At 43.2% G+C, this 14,065-nt stretch overlaps 1 protein-coding gene across 2 annotated transcripts in view; it reads right to left on the minus strand.

The window, feature by feature from the left end:
* Positions 1–14,065, minus strand: part of LOC129334252 (complement component C6-like) — a 38,655-nt gene that overhangs the window by 15,604 nt on the left and 8,986 nt on the right. For both annotated transcript variants that reach the window (XM_054986194.1, XM_054986193.1), the window contains exons 6-12: positions 13,753–13,885; positions 9,288–9,488; positions 7,169–7,409; positions 4,865–4,987; positions 3,721–3,887; positions 2,480–2,705; positions 520–691 (exon numbers count right to left, since the gene is read on the minus strand). In XM_054986194.1, the coding sequence (XP_054842169.1) occupies positions 520–691; positions 2,480–2,705; positions 3,721–3,887; positions 4,865–4,987; positions 7,169–7,409; positions 9,288–9,488; positions 13,753–13,885 (1,263 nt within the window). The remainder of the gene's footprint in view (positions 1–519; positions 692–2,479; positions 2,706–3,720; positions 3,888–4,864; positions 4,988–7,168; positions 7,410–9,287; positions 9,489–13,752; positions 13,886–14,065) is intronic.

Raw genomic sequence — 14,065 nt, forward strand, 5'->3', positions numbered from 1 at the left:
AGCACAGGAGTGCTCGGAGGCTTCCCCTTGACCCATGCAATGATGTCACTTCCCAGAAATGACATCATTGCACAAGCCAGGGATGCAGAAACACAGCAAAGGTAAGTGCCGGGTCCCAGATATCCCATTGGGGGAGTCAGGGAACGTGGCAATCCTAGGTAAAAAGGTTTTAATAAACAAATTTCTCAATCAAGTATCTCCCGGAAGAAGGGGGGAATATCTCCTTCTGCTGAAATCTCCATCTCTATGTCCTTCCAAGCTAGTCGCTAAATATCGGGTTCACACACACACACACACATACACACACACAAAAACCCCCTACAATTGCATCCTCGTGTAACTATAGGCATTTAAGTTCCTCCTCGACTCCTCTGGACTCTCCCATTCCGTCCCTCTCTTTCTCTGTCTCCCCTGCATCAAAATTAAAATCAGCGACTCAAGGCTGTCTGTCTCCTTTGTCAGAGTATTCTTTAAAAAGCTGTATCAACCATACGCTATAAATATAGGTCTCATACTCACCTGTCTGCAAGTAATGAGACATAGCACTCTTCTTCCTCTTCCCTTTCCCCTTCACAAGGTTTTCCTCCATTCTGGGGTGTGGGGTTGTTACACAGCCGGGTCCTTCGCCTCTTAAAAGTGGCATCACAGGGACTCCAGGCAGACCAGCAGCTCCAGTAACCATCTACTGCAACTAGAATCCAAATAAGACTAATTTAAAGACCAATGATATGACCAGAAAGTCTCTAAGGGTTGAATAATATACAGCATGGATTTGTCTAATCCACTTTCTGGATTGGTGGTTTCCATATGGGGAGGGGCTTGTGTGGTTTCCCGGTTGCTGGTGGGGCTGCAGATAAAGTGCAACAGCAATGGGGCTTCCACATGGCATGTTTCCCCCCCCCCCAGCTTTCAGGTCCACACACCCCATCAGGCCTTTCATAATTAAAAAAAACCAACTCTAGAATATTATTATACTGATATACTATAGTGACAGTAGGCATAGCAGGTTCTGTCAATTCCTAGCTTTCATTTTTTAAAGTAAGTCTCTAGAAAAGGCAAAAATATGCCTTTTCCCGTATATCTTTTTTTTAACGAAAGCCGAGAATTCAGAGTACCTGTTACACCTATTGTTACAATGGCATATCAATATAACAGTAGTTATAACAGTATCAGCTAAGTTTATGGTGACCAGTTTTTTTTAACCACATTCCATGAAGGCTAGCATCTTCTAAGATGTCTAGTAATTCTTTTCTTTATTGAGAGGAGTGTATTCAAAGATCTTGGTCAAATGTAGATGTCGCATGTAGATCAGACTTAATAAAATTGCTTAAAGTGCAGTCCTAAGAACATTTTCCTGGGAATAGGCCTCAGCGGAATAGACCTGGTTGGGAATCTGAGTTGACCTACTTAGGATTGCTCTCTTAGTAGGGTGGCCAGTCTAGATTCTCTCTAGATTCTGGTGAATCCTAAAGCATTCCATGATGTGGTGATGTCACTTCCAGGTATACTCTCAAAAGCAATGTAGTGGTGTTGCAGGATGCCATCTCCCCATTTCCCACATGCCACTTCATTGAGGGTCTGTGGTGGATGGGGTAGTACCAGTAGCAGGTAAATGGTTATCCTGTCTCTTGGTCACCTTAAGAGTGCATTGTACACAGCTATCTCAAAGTCTCTGATTATAGGGTAAGTTATTCAATGGCTCTTACTGAGTGTTCAAATCAGTTCATGAACATTTACTCAGGAACTCTTATGCCAGCCTTGTAAGGTAAAGCAGCATTATTAGTATATTTGCACAGCAGTGGAGGGCTGAAGAAGAGAGATCATAAGCTGATGAAATCATGGCCAAGGTGATATTTGAACTAAAGATTTCCTGGCTCTTTTAGAGTAAAAATACACGTTACTAAGTACTTAGGGACACTCAAGTGAACCTCATTTCACGTGTCCCCCCTCTAATTTCCCATGCACTTGCTTTCACAATCACACTTAAATTTGTTCCATATGAACACGTTCAAGTGTTCAATATCAGTTCCTCTTCAACTGCTAAAAGTATCCCAGTTTCCCCCACGTCCATTCATTGAGGTGTTCATCTTGACACTTCCTCACACCTTAAAGAAATGCAAATTGGCAAGTCAAAGGAGCCTACAGTACTTGTTCTTGCAGCAAAAACAAAGCCGAATTGGCACTTTGCCCTCTGGAATCACTTGCAGATGCAGTCACGCAAAGGGAGCGCCTGTGAAAGTGGCAATCACATGCGCCAAGCAAAAACAGCTTGCATGTGAATTGAGGACTACATATACAATCCTGCACTTGAACATTCCTGGGTACTTAGTAATGTGTATTTCAATTCTCAGTCACGACCTTATACCTTGGTAGACAACTGAACTATAATAAAACGGGGACAACTCTAAGAGGTACTACTTTTGGAGTGTCCTTTGTGGGTAGATAAGATGAAGCATGCTAGAAATTTTACTGTAAATACCTGATGTGTGATCCGGTGCTCGTATCTCACAGTTATCGCCATAAGTTCCAGCCTGACACACACAGAGGCATTCAGTTCCAGACAAAACAGGCTGCCCATTGTTGGGACAAGGAGCACACCGACATGGGTCATATCTCTCAGTATATTCTGAAAGAGCCCTCCTGAGATTTCTGCGTTTTGTTACAGCACACGGAATGTTCTTTACCAAATCCAAAATGGAGGCCACCTATGAAGAAAACGTAACAGGATTCTCAAAACCTTACCATCATGGTAAACAGGATTGCCAGCCTCCAGTGGTACCTGGGTGAATTACAACTGATATGTAAGCTACAGAGACCAGTTCCCCTGGAGAAAATGGCTGCTTTGGAGGGTGAACTCTATGGCATTATACCCCACTGCAGTCCCTTAGCTCTCCAAACTCCACCCTCCAAAGGATCTGTCCTCCAAAATTACCAGGAATTTTTCAACCCTAAGATTTGGGTCCAGTAGCACCTTAGAGTCTTTAAGGAGCTACAGGAGCCAAATCTTGTTCTCCTATTGCAGATCAACTTTACCTTACATCCCCCTGTTCTTAGAACAAAGTCTTGAACAATAAAACTGCAGACTAACATGACTACCCACCTGAAACTACCAAGCCAGTGTTGTCAACCCTCCCTAACATAAGCAAAAAGTTGTATGAACTGTAGTGTGATATAGTGATGGACATTTACTGGGGGAGGGGGCTAGGCTCAAGTTAGGGTTATCAGCCCCCCTCCCAGGGGGGCAGGAAATCCCTCGCTCTCTGTTTCTGCTATTTTACACTTTCCCTCACAACTTTTCCCTCACCAAATATCACCCCTAAGCTGCTAAAAAAATAACTTAAAGGTGCTTGTAAATTTTCCCATATGGGAGGAAAAGCAGCTTGGGGATTAGAAATGTGAAGGGAAAGAGCTAAAATAGCCCATTTTCTTCAATGCCTGTTTTCCTCTTTACGTTGTAGCCCCTGTAGATGAAATTTACCTATCTCACAGAGTTTATTGTAAGGAGAAAATTGAGTAAAAGACAGTAATGTAAGCTGCTTTGGGTCAGCATGGGGGAGGAAGGGAGGGTATAAATGAAGTTAAATAAGTAAATAAATAAATAAATAATCTATACTTTAAAAAAACTCAGAGAAAATTATCACAGAGCTACACATAAGCTCCAACTCCACCCTAAGTTTCTTTCTCCTCTTTACTCCGTAGGTTTTGTTTTCAGTGACTTACCTCAAACTTAACCACAACTGGATTTTGCTTTGTTGAGCCCAGCCAATCAGAAAAGACAGTTTGCCCTGGGAAAGACCCTTTCTTTTGCCAGGCTAAAGCTGCAGCATATTGAGCCTGCCCTCCTTTTACCAGGGAAATAGACCGTTCAGATGATTTCAAAATGGAACCTGAGAAGCAAAAGAAGGCAAAGTCATTCCATAAACACAGCAGCACAAACACAACTTCCAGAGCAACTGCGTGCCCTTTCTAGCAAGCTCCCCTCTTGTTTCATTTTTTAAAAAAATGATGATTATATCTAAACCCTGTTTGTCCCAGCAGTCTCTTACCAAGATTACTTATCAGGTCCTCAACAATTCTGCAGCATTCATCGTTCCCATAATACTCAATCTTGTCCACTGACGTTTCATTTCTTTGATTTGCCCCTATCCCCTTGCTAGAGAAGAGACAGGGTGGCATAGGAGAGCGCAGTTGGGTTCAAATCCCAATTTTGTCATGAAACTAAGAGCAGAACCACAAGTGACAAAAGGCACAGGTTGGACACTTGTCAGCTTCCCTCAAGTTTTGATGGGAAATGTAGGCATCCTGGTCTCGCAGTTTCGCTCTCTGACTGCTGTCCAATGGACTTTTCAACTGTCACTTGTCCAACATTCCGCCAAGCTGCCTACATTTCCCATCAAAACTTGAGGGAAGCTGACAAGTGTCCAATCTGTGCCTTTTGTCACTTGTGGTTCTGCTCTAAGGGGATGCCTTTGCGACAGTTACTTCCTCTCTCCGCCCAAATTTCCTCACAGGGCTGTTGAGAAAATAACATGGTGATGTGGAGAGCCTTTAAAATTATGTAATTCCTCCATAGTCATTTGTCTTTTTGATGTTCAGCTGTAATCCTGCTTTGGCACTTTCTCCCTTAAACTTCATCAGTAGTCATTCGAGTTTTCATTATTTTCTGCCAATAATGTGGTGTCATCTGCATATCTCAAATTGTTAATGTTCCTTCCACCTATTTGCACTCCACCTTCTTCATTGGCTATGTCTTCAAAAATAAATTTTGGATAAAGAAATCTCCCTCCCCATAACAACACTAAGTCTAACAAGATTTCATAATATATAAAGCAGAGACTGAAAAGCCCTGAAATACAACAGTTACCTTCATAGCGCTCTGTCATTTGACTCTTGGAGCAATGATAAGTGACCTCTGTGTTCTTAAAAAAGAAAGTGTACTTTTTTGTTTCTGTCCGCACACACTCTTCCCTTTCTTTCTCTGTTAAACCTAGATATTATTCAACAGCACAAAAACAAACAAAATTTATCAACTAAAGCTTGATCTTCCAACATGCAAAAAACTAAGAGCATCTGAACCTGACTAGATAGCCTGTTTCTTTTTTACAAAATGGAACATGGAAATGACATCATGGTGTCAGGGCAATGCTGATTGGCCCCTATTCTCCCCTCCCCCTGCCCAACTGAGCAGCAGCAGGCGAAACAGATGGAGGGCAAGAGGTAGTTTCCCCAATCCGACCATTTGTCTATTAAAGTCAGTATTTCCTGCTCTGGCAATGACTCTCCAGGGTCCCAGGTGAGGGTCTTTCCCATCACATATTTCCTGCAGATTTGTTTCTATGCACATACAGACGCTCTACCATTGAGCCATGGCCCCTCCCAACAGGGCTGCTGAGAGCCACTGTGGGCTTCCTCATACCACATGTGGGACCCTGCTGCGCAACTATGTTGCTACTCTCCCCATGACAGCTCATAAGTATTTTATAAACCTAGTCCCTTGCTTGGCAGCTCTCATGCCTAAGACATTTCTGCATTGTACAGTTAGAATTCTGGGAATGTTTCCTTCCATTTTCTTTTGAAGGGTATGAGCTTATCAATGTTAGTAAAACTGAGTGTGGTCAAACAAGCTATGTACGTACAGGCACCAGATAACATTGAGATGAGATACTGGTCTTTTCTGCGTGGGGCTTTTTCATCGGTTCTGGCCCCACACTGCATTGACTTCTCTTCAGAGTTCTGCATGCACTGCCAAAATACCCTGATTCAGTGTCCAAACTACTTCCCAGACTTTTTTGCATGACATAAAATTGATCTTTCCCAGGCATTTCTTCAGCTTTTCTCCCTGCACACATACCCTGGCTTTTTTTTTTTGAAGTGCAGAATGCTTTCTTCAGTGTGAGCCCTGTCCCTGCCTTTCACCCTCCCCTTTATTCCTCTGCGTCATGATTGGTTGAACGACAGCCAATTCAGGGTTTGGGGGTTTTTTTGCGCAATGTTGGTACCTTAAAAAAAAAACTTGTAACTGCAGGAGGGAAAAATGCTGCAATATGGCTAACACAAAAACTCTGCAGAGAGCCTTGAATCCCACTTGATATCTTAAAAGTTTTCACCTGTGATTCCTGTCCTTTTTTGTCCATTCTTTTTTGGCGTCTTTTTTAAAAAAATTAAACCACAATGTTGCAAGGCTGGTGCAATAAAACACACATGCGTGCGCGCACACACACAGGTTAGTTTCCTCAGGGATCAACTGAGGAAACTGACCAGTCCTCAGCAGATCTGCTAAGGAAACTAACATGTCCTCAGCAGACCAACTGACTAAACTAATGTGTTCCCCAGAAAGCATGCAGCGGACATGGCTTTTTTCTAATGCAGAAATAAAAAGCAGGCATTCAACTCCCTCAAAGTGTGGAATTAAAGAATAAAGTGGCTCCGATGCTCATGGGTTGAATATGCAGAAAGCCTGATGTAAAGTTCACTACGTGGAAGAAGCCACTGACTGGTCGTATACTGCTCTGAGTTCCTTGGAGGAAGTGAAGAACCCAATGTTTGAAAAATAAATTACAGCATTGTGTCCTGAAATGAAAGATAAACATAGCCAACTGAGATTTCTTATGTTTTCAAATAAGTGTATAAAATGGTCCTACCCGACCTATGGCCAGTCCGTTTACTGTGCAATCCCAAGCAGACTCACACCCTTCTAAGGGCCAAGCTACACATGACAAATGACACTTGAACAGCAAGTGTATTTCTCCCTGTTCACTTGCCCTCCACTCAATCCACTTGCCATTCAAGTGTCATTCGTCATGTGTAGCTTGGCCCTCAGTCTATTGAAGTCAATGTGCTTAGAAAAGTTTAGTTCTGCTTAGGATGGCACAACTAGCCCTACAGTCCATATATTACAGGGGTGGTCCCATGGAAGCACCAAAGTGAGGAATGATGGGGATAGCAATCCTTATACCTAACAATAGGAGTATATGGCAGCTAAAGATGGAGGCTCTATTTTTGCTACCAACAAATCGTCACTGCTATCCCCATTTTCTAACCATTTGTCTGATTCTTTGATTTTATAGCTGGTTACAAAACTCTAAGGTTCAAAGATTCCCAGAATTTGGGGGTTCTAGTTGCTGAAAATGGCCAGGTTTCTACTGAAGCTATAGATGCATACACACACCTGAGGTTTTTGTTTGCTCTTCATTAAACTGATAAAGAAGGTCATATTTGCCCCCCAGTGACCCAGAAGTGTAGTAGTGAGTCCCAAACTCATCAAATATCCGGCTGTAGAGGGCATAGTTGTACTCCAGAGGCAGGCTGTTGAGGGCCTTTAAGAATACGCCAGACAGCTGCAGGTCAGATGGCTTCACTGTGAAGTTGGACACTGCAATCACCTTATGGATCCTAATAAAGTTTGAATTCTTAAAAAGAAGCCAAAAAAGTGTCATGGGTCATTGATGTTTTGTCTCTCAACCTTTTTTTTTTCAGTAGAAACCAAGTTGAGTACTATCTCTAGCAGACAATCCTGGCTATTTATAGAATCATTTAGGCCATCTTCCAACGTTTGAGGGGATCCAAAGGAGCAATGAACCTATCCTATCTTCTATTGCTGCACTTCTGGCCAGGAGGGGGAAAGAAAAGGATCTTTCAGTTGCAACTGCAAGCTGAGCTCTCTAAGCACTCTGCAATCTGCTTGTTGCATCACTCCCCATTCCCTTAGAAGAAGCAGAAAAAGTGACTGTAAGGCAAAATATGGTACCCCAAAAGAAATGGAAAGGGGACCACTCATAAAATAAAGGGAAAGGGATGGCAAATCCTGCTGAGGGAGAACTGCGTGCCAAATCAAGGAACACTGACCCAGGAAAGTCAAGTAGGCCTTGATCATGGGAACCTTTCTTCTGTCTCAGTCCCAACAATTGAAAATGCCTGTGAGGAATGTTGTAGGAACTCAGAGCCAAACTACAAGTGACGCCTGACACAGGTTGGACACTTTTCAGCTTCCCTCAAGTTCTGATGGGAAATGTAGGCATCCTGGTCTTGCAGCTTGGCTCTCTGACTGCTGTCCAATGGACTTTTCAACTGTCACTTCTCCAACATTCCGCCAAGCTGCCTTCATTTCCCATCAAAACTTGAAGGAAGCTGACAAGTGTCCAACCTGTGTCAAACGTCACTTGTAGTTTGGCTCTAAGTATCTGTCCCAACATAGAAATGCCAAGTTTCAGCTGTCTAGTGTATTGTTGCTGCCACTTTTCCCTTTTCTATACATCTCAAATTCCTTCAGATCTCCTAAACTGCTTTGCTTTGCTTCCTTCCTTTATACCAATTATGACTTACAACTGGTTACAACTTTGAGTTATACTGTGACTGTGGTATATACATGGATTTCCTCTCCCCTTTGTTTAAGTAAACAGTAGCTGCCTGGGGAAGGGAGGGGAGAATCAGGGTTTAGGCCATTATGAGGTGGGACAGGGTTCCTGTATGTTTTTCTCTCCTCTTGTATTGTCTAACTCACCTGTTAAGGTTCTTATCTCAGGCACTACTTCTGATTCCCCTGTCACAGAAGTAAGTCGGCAGTAACTAAAGATGGGGCCTTCTCTGTGGTAGTGCCCCCATCATCATTAAAAACTTACTCTTTAGTGCTATTACCAATACCCAAATGAAGTCTCCATATATCAGTTGTACTGAAAAAATGGCAATACTGTGAAGATCTCCTCAGGGCCAGCGCGCCCATAGAGGCCAAGAAGGCAGTGGCCTCAGGCGCGAGGGCCCTGGAGAGGCGCCGGAGGGGGTGTCGAGGGCAGAGGCGTGTGCCGCGGAGCTGGCGTGGCTGGCCCGCAGCTGTTGCAGCCAGCCAACCCCGTGCTGCCGCCGCCACATACCCCAGCTGGGTGCAGCAGCTGCGAGCCGCTGCCGGGGCGGCGTGCAGAGCCTGGAGCAACCTCCTCCCAGCCATCTGCAGGTGGCTTGCGCTGCATGATGACGTCATCACGTGATGCACACGATGACATCATCGTGCAATCTGTGGCACACGCGCGCTGTGCACGCACACGCCGGGGGTTCGCCATGGGCATCAGAAACCCTAGCGTCGGCAGTGTATCTCCAATGGAACTGTTTCACACAGCCATTGTTTCTAGGAGCATGTCCACAGACTGGCTTGGCAGATGTATTTCAGGAAACAATTTTTAATTCTGAGTTCCTCCAAGTCAAGTCCATTTCTAACCCAACCACATTTGCTTTCTTTGCCCATCATTCATATACTTCCAACAATATATTCTACATAGAACGATATACATCCTTACCATTGTATGGGATGCTTTGATTGCTTCACGGAAGGCAGAAGATGAGGTTGATTGTTGGTTTTGGACTGTTCCCCAAAAAGGTGCGAGTCCAGAAGAGCCTCCACTGCTTTTTGCAGAATAACTGTTTACGCTTTTACCATGTACAAAGGATTTTAGGTCTGAATAGTAATGGGTTATCAAATCATCTTCTTCATTTTTCACCTGGCAATAGACGGAGAATGTGATAATCATGTATGGGAAAGTATTTGGCACGAGGGCATAAAAATCTTTCAGCAAAAGTGCTTTGAACAGCAACAAACAAAATGAGTTTGTTTCAACGGAAAAAGATAATCCAGTTCTCCTCATGAATATTTTTGAGCAAAGTAAATTATGTGCTGAGGGGAAAAAATTCAACTCAAGATCTACTTCGTCTCAGCCAATTCCTTTCCTGATTGCATTCCCTCTCCCACGTGATTTTTGTCTTCGAAAGTCCTCGAAATCCCTTCCCAATCCTTGCTGCGTTTTGCCCATTGCTGCTTGCTTTGGTTATCTTGTTTTTTCATTGGCTATTTTATGTATTCATTCCCTTCAGGACAAGAACATTCTAAATAAAGAAAAAAAAATCTTGATTCCCTGTAAAATCGTTATCAGACATCCTAAATCCAGTATTTTTCTTTCCTAAAAGATTCCCTTGTGCATTTGCTGGAAGGATTTCAGTATGCTGCAGAGGATTCTGAGCAGTGATCTATGGCACACTGGGTGATGTTCTAGCATGCTGTTAACCAACTTGTTGCCCTTCTTGAATGGACAGTGTGGTCAAGCACACATCCAACATTCGAACTATTAACTACACATTGGTGATGAACCAACAGAGGTGGATAATTGTAGATGTGTGCTCTGTTACTCTTTTTCACACTGAGGAGATAAATGTTTGTGGAAACTCTAGGTTCCTTGGAGCACAGTTCAAAAATCATGCAAGGCTTTATCAATAAATGAGAGGCATTGGAGTTCAATTTGATCCAAAGAGACAAATCATTTGCCCTTGGAGCTCTTCCTTATAATCCTGAGCTCTTCCTTATAACCTAGTTAGATGTGTTAGGGTGTTTTATTTTCTTTGTTCACCAACCTTTACTATTCTCTTTATTTTACAAAGTTTTGAACACACGTTATTACTAAATCTGTTAAATAAAGTTTATTATTCTGCCTGGGTCCTCATGCCTCATTCAGTCACATAATAAATAAAACCTACTGGGAAAGAGTAAACAAAAGAGGTCGGTTGGGTGCTCTGGGCCTTTCTGAGGAAACCTGTACCAGAGTGGTGGCAGCCTACAGAGATCTTCCCTTGTCCCTGCCTGCTTTGACAGATGTGAAAACCAGGACGATGGGCAGCAGACCAAAAGAGCTGGAGACAGGAAACACTAGCCAAGCACTAGGAGGTATACCATAAGAAGAAACATGTCAAGAGTAACAGCCATGGAGGAATCCTCTCCATCACTGAGTGACCTCACCTCTCCATCTGCTGCTCCTCGCAGAATGCATGCAAAGAGAGGCAGAAGGCATGTTTCCCTTGCTTTCTAAGCAGCATGTCCTCCTAAAAGGCAGTAAAATGGGCAGATGTACTGGAGCTCACAACTTAGTAGAAGTAGAAAAGAGCAAAAGTCCAGTAGCACCTTTAAGACTAACAAAATTTGTGGTAGGCTATGAGCTTTCATGAGTCACAGCTCGCTTCTTCAGATACCAGTAGGAGGACCTTCATGACCCTGAATGTCCCAGCCCATGGGTTGAAGATCACCACTTTAACGGCTACCTTCTTAATCATAACTTTTTGTGATGGATTTCCTGGGGGCTAGCCATCACCATCCCAAGAGAGTCAGTTTGACGTAGTGGTTGAGAGAAGCAGGACTCTAATCTGGAGAACCAGGTTTGATTCTCCACTCCTCTGCTTGAAGCCAGCTGGATGAACTTGGGTCAGTCACAGCTCTCTTTGAGCTCTCTCAGCCCCACCCACCGCACAGGGTGATTACTGTGGGGATAATATAACATACTTTGTAAACCGCTCTGAGTGGGCATGAAGTTGTCCTGAAGGGCAGTATATAAATCAAAGGTTTAAAAAAAGAAAAAAATTCCCTTCATCACAATGCAATTTACCACCTACCCCACATTGCAGTTCCAAAATGAGGCAAATGACTCCCCTTGAGGGCCATTTTGGCATGTGGAAAAACAGCCTGGGGGGGGGGGAGGCAGGAGCCCCTCCATCCCTTATGCCATGGTCATGAGCTGAATCACAGCTGCTGTGTGGCTGCGGAGCAAGTGAAGTGTAACATGTAGTTTGGCCCTTAGCCAAATTCCAGTTGTATATGTGATCCAAACTTAAAAGACTAGTGTGAGGGCACTGATTACAAAGAAAGGAACTGCCTATAAGGAAGGGGATTTAGCACCCTCATTCATGTGTCCTTTCACTTTAACAATCAGACCACCACCCCTCTCTGATGTTGTGGGGAGGAGAGTCTAATTTGACTACTCAATCAATGTTATGAAGTTATGGCTGAGCTCATGGATGAACTCAGGTTTCTAAAGACTTGTCTCTGATTTCTTGGCTCATCTGTTTCCAAGTCACAAATCAATCAGGAATGGCCTCCATGCTGGACCAAAGAAAAGCTTGCTTACACAAATATTTTGATGTGGCAAGAACTGCAGATGTATGAATGTTCCCTATTTTGTTTCTTCTTTAACCTTATTTGCAACTGATCTAGTTCTTTGCTTCTTGCTGTTGGTGTTGTAGATTTGTTTGAATGGTGTAAACAGGTTTTCCTGTGCAATTTATACATATGATGAATGTCATTTATACATGCAACATACGGATAATGCTGACTTATTGTCATACAAATAATGGACACGCTGTCTGAATTCTGGAGATCAGTTGTAACTCTGGGAAATCTTCACACCCCACCAGTAGGTAGGCAACTCTACTCCCAGGGATGTTGTAAGGATGAAATGGAGAAGAGGAGAATTATGTAAGCCGCTTTGGATCCCCATTAGGAAAAAAGGCATGGTATAAATGAAGCAAGTAAATGAAGTAAATAAAATGTTCCCATATTTCACTATTATGCAAATGCATTCAAATAGAAGAGGACATACACATATTATCCTTAAACAGATAGGCAGCCCTGCAAAACACATTTGTGACTGGGCTCTCAAAATTCTGAGCTTAGAAGTGGAGAAGGCCAAAAAACACTTGTTGGAAACATAGGAGATTCTCATCCAGAACGGACAGAGATTGAATAAGGAGGTTAGGAAAGGTATCTAAATGTCTTGTGATAATAACTCTCATCATCAGATACCTAAAAAAACTAAAAATATGAAAAAAGTATCTAAATAATGTTCTCTTGGGCTAGTGTATTATTTCATACACTAGAAATAGGTAAAATACCTAATCCTAAGGAACAGCAACTAAAGAAAGGAGCAACACCAGAGGAACTAAACCATACTCCGCCCCCCGGATATAATTGCCATGTTTGTTTTTTAGCAAGGATTAACATTACCCTTCCACAATAGTAATGAATATAAGTTGATTAAATGTTTTTAACTGGGATTTTACTCCCTTTTTGCTGTGAAGGTGACATCAAGAGTTTTCTTTTATAGCTTGGTTTGTTGATCTCCATCGGGGATTCCAGCTCTAAGGTCTGTAGGAGGTGCTCCGCTTCTTCTGGATCTGAGGCCACTATCTGTTTTCCATTGTGGATTACTGATAATCGTCAGATACCTAAATGATGGGAAAGATGCTCTCCTGTTCAGGCTCTTTCTGCCAGCATCTGTAGTTGGAGAGCGCTACATTTTTACTGGTTCAAGCAGATGTCCACAGGAGAAATTCAAATAAACAGAGAAGGAAAATGGCAACAGGAGGAAGTGACTGGGGAAGAGAAACAGAGCTTCAGCTTGGAGGAGGAGCCAGGAGGAAGGAGGGGAAGCAGAGCCAAAGGCAGGGGGTGAAGGGCTGGCAGGTGAAGGAAGCGGAGGTAGGATCTGGGGGGGTGGGCCCCAACAGAAGAATGGGATTTTCCTTCCAATATGAGCCCTCTCAAATCCCCCTCATTAACCACCACAACATAGCCGCCCACATGAAAAATATAGTGACTTTTGTGGGGTGCAAAGGGGTTGCCACATTTTTGCTCCTGTGAAGAAAAACGAGCGACTCCAGGGCTGCTTCCACACATGTTGGATAATGCACTTCCAATGCTCTTTAGTGATCATTTAGAACTGGATTTTCATCTGTGAAACAAAAAAAATCCATTTCCAAAGGATTGCTAAAGTGCATTGAAAGTGTATTATTCAACATGTGTGGAAATGGCCTAATTGGGGTGGTGGTGGTGGCAGTCTGAAACTGTTACAACATGGAACCTCACTGTTGGTATGTTGCCTGTTGATTCCAAGTCAGCTCTGGATTGGCTCCCTGGCTTGTGTGGTTGCTGTAGACCCCATCAGTTACCTCAAAACCGACAGCCTCCAGGTTTGCAGGCACACGAAATGTAGTCCTTTCACTCTTCACCAGGACACAGGTCCCTCCATTGAAGGAATAATCCAGCACTTCTCCTCGGCTTTCTCCAGCCATTAGATGATACCTAGAAGGAAGGTCATAATTGAAGAAGAAAACAGAAATGATTGGAAGGTTTTCTTGACTTGTGCCTATTTTGTGGTGGTATTGACACTTTCCCCATATAAACAAGGCTGTGGTTATTAACCCTAGGCTGCATATCCTTTGAGTACTACAAGTGCAGGACTCCCAATGAGAGCAAAATTGC

Source organism: Eublepharis macularius, chromosome 8 (assembly GCF_028583425.1).
Source record: "Eublepharis macularius isolate TG4126 chromosome 8, MPM_Emac_v1.0, whole genome shotgun sequence".
In the NCBI taxonomy this organism is placed as follows: Eukaryota; Metazoa; Chordata; class Lepidosauria; order Squamata; family Eublepharidae; genus Eublepharis; species Eublepharis macularius.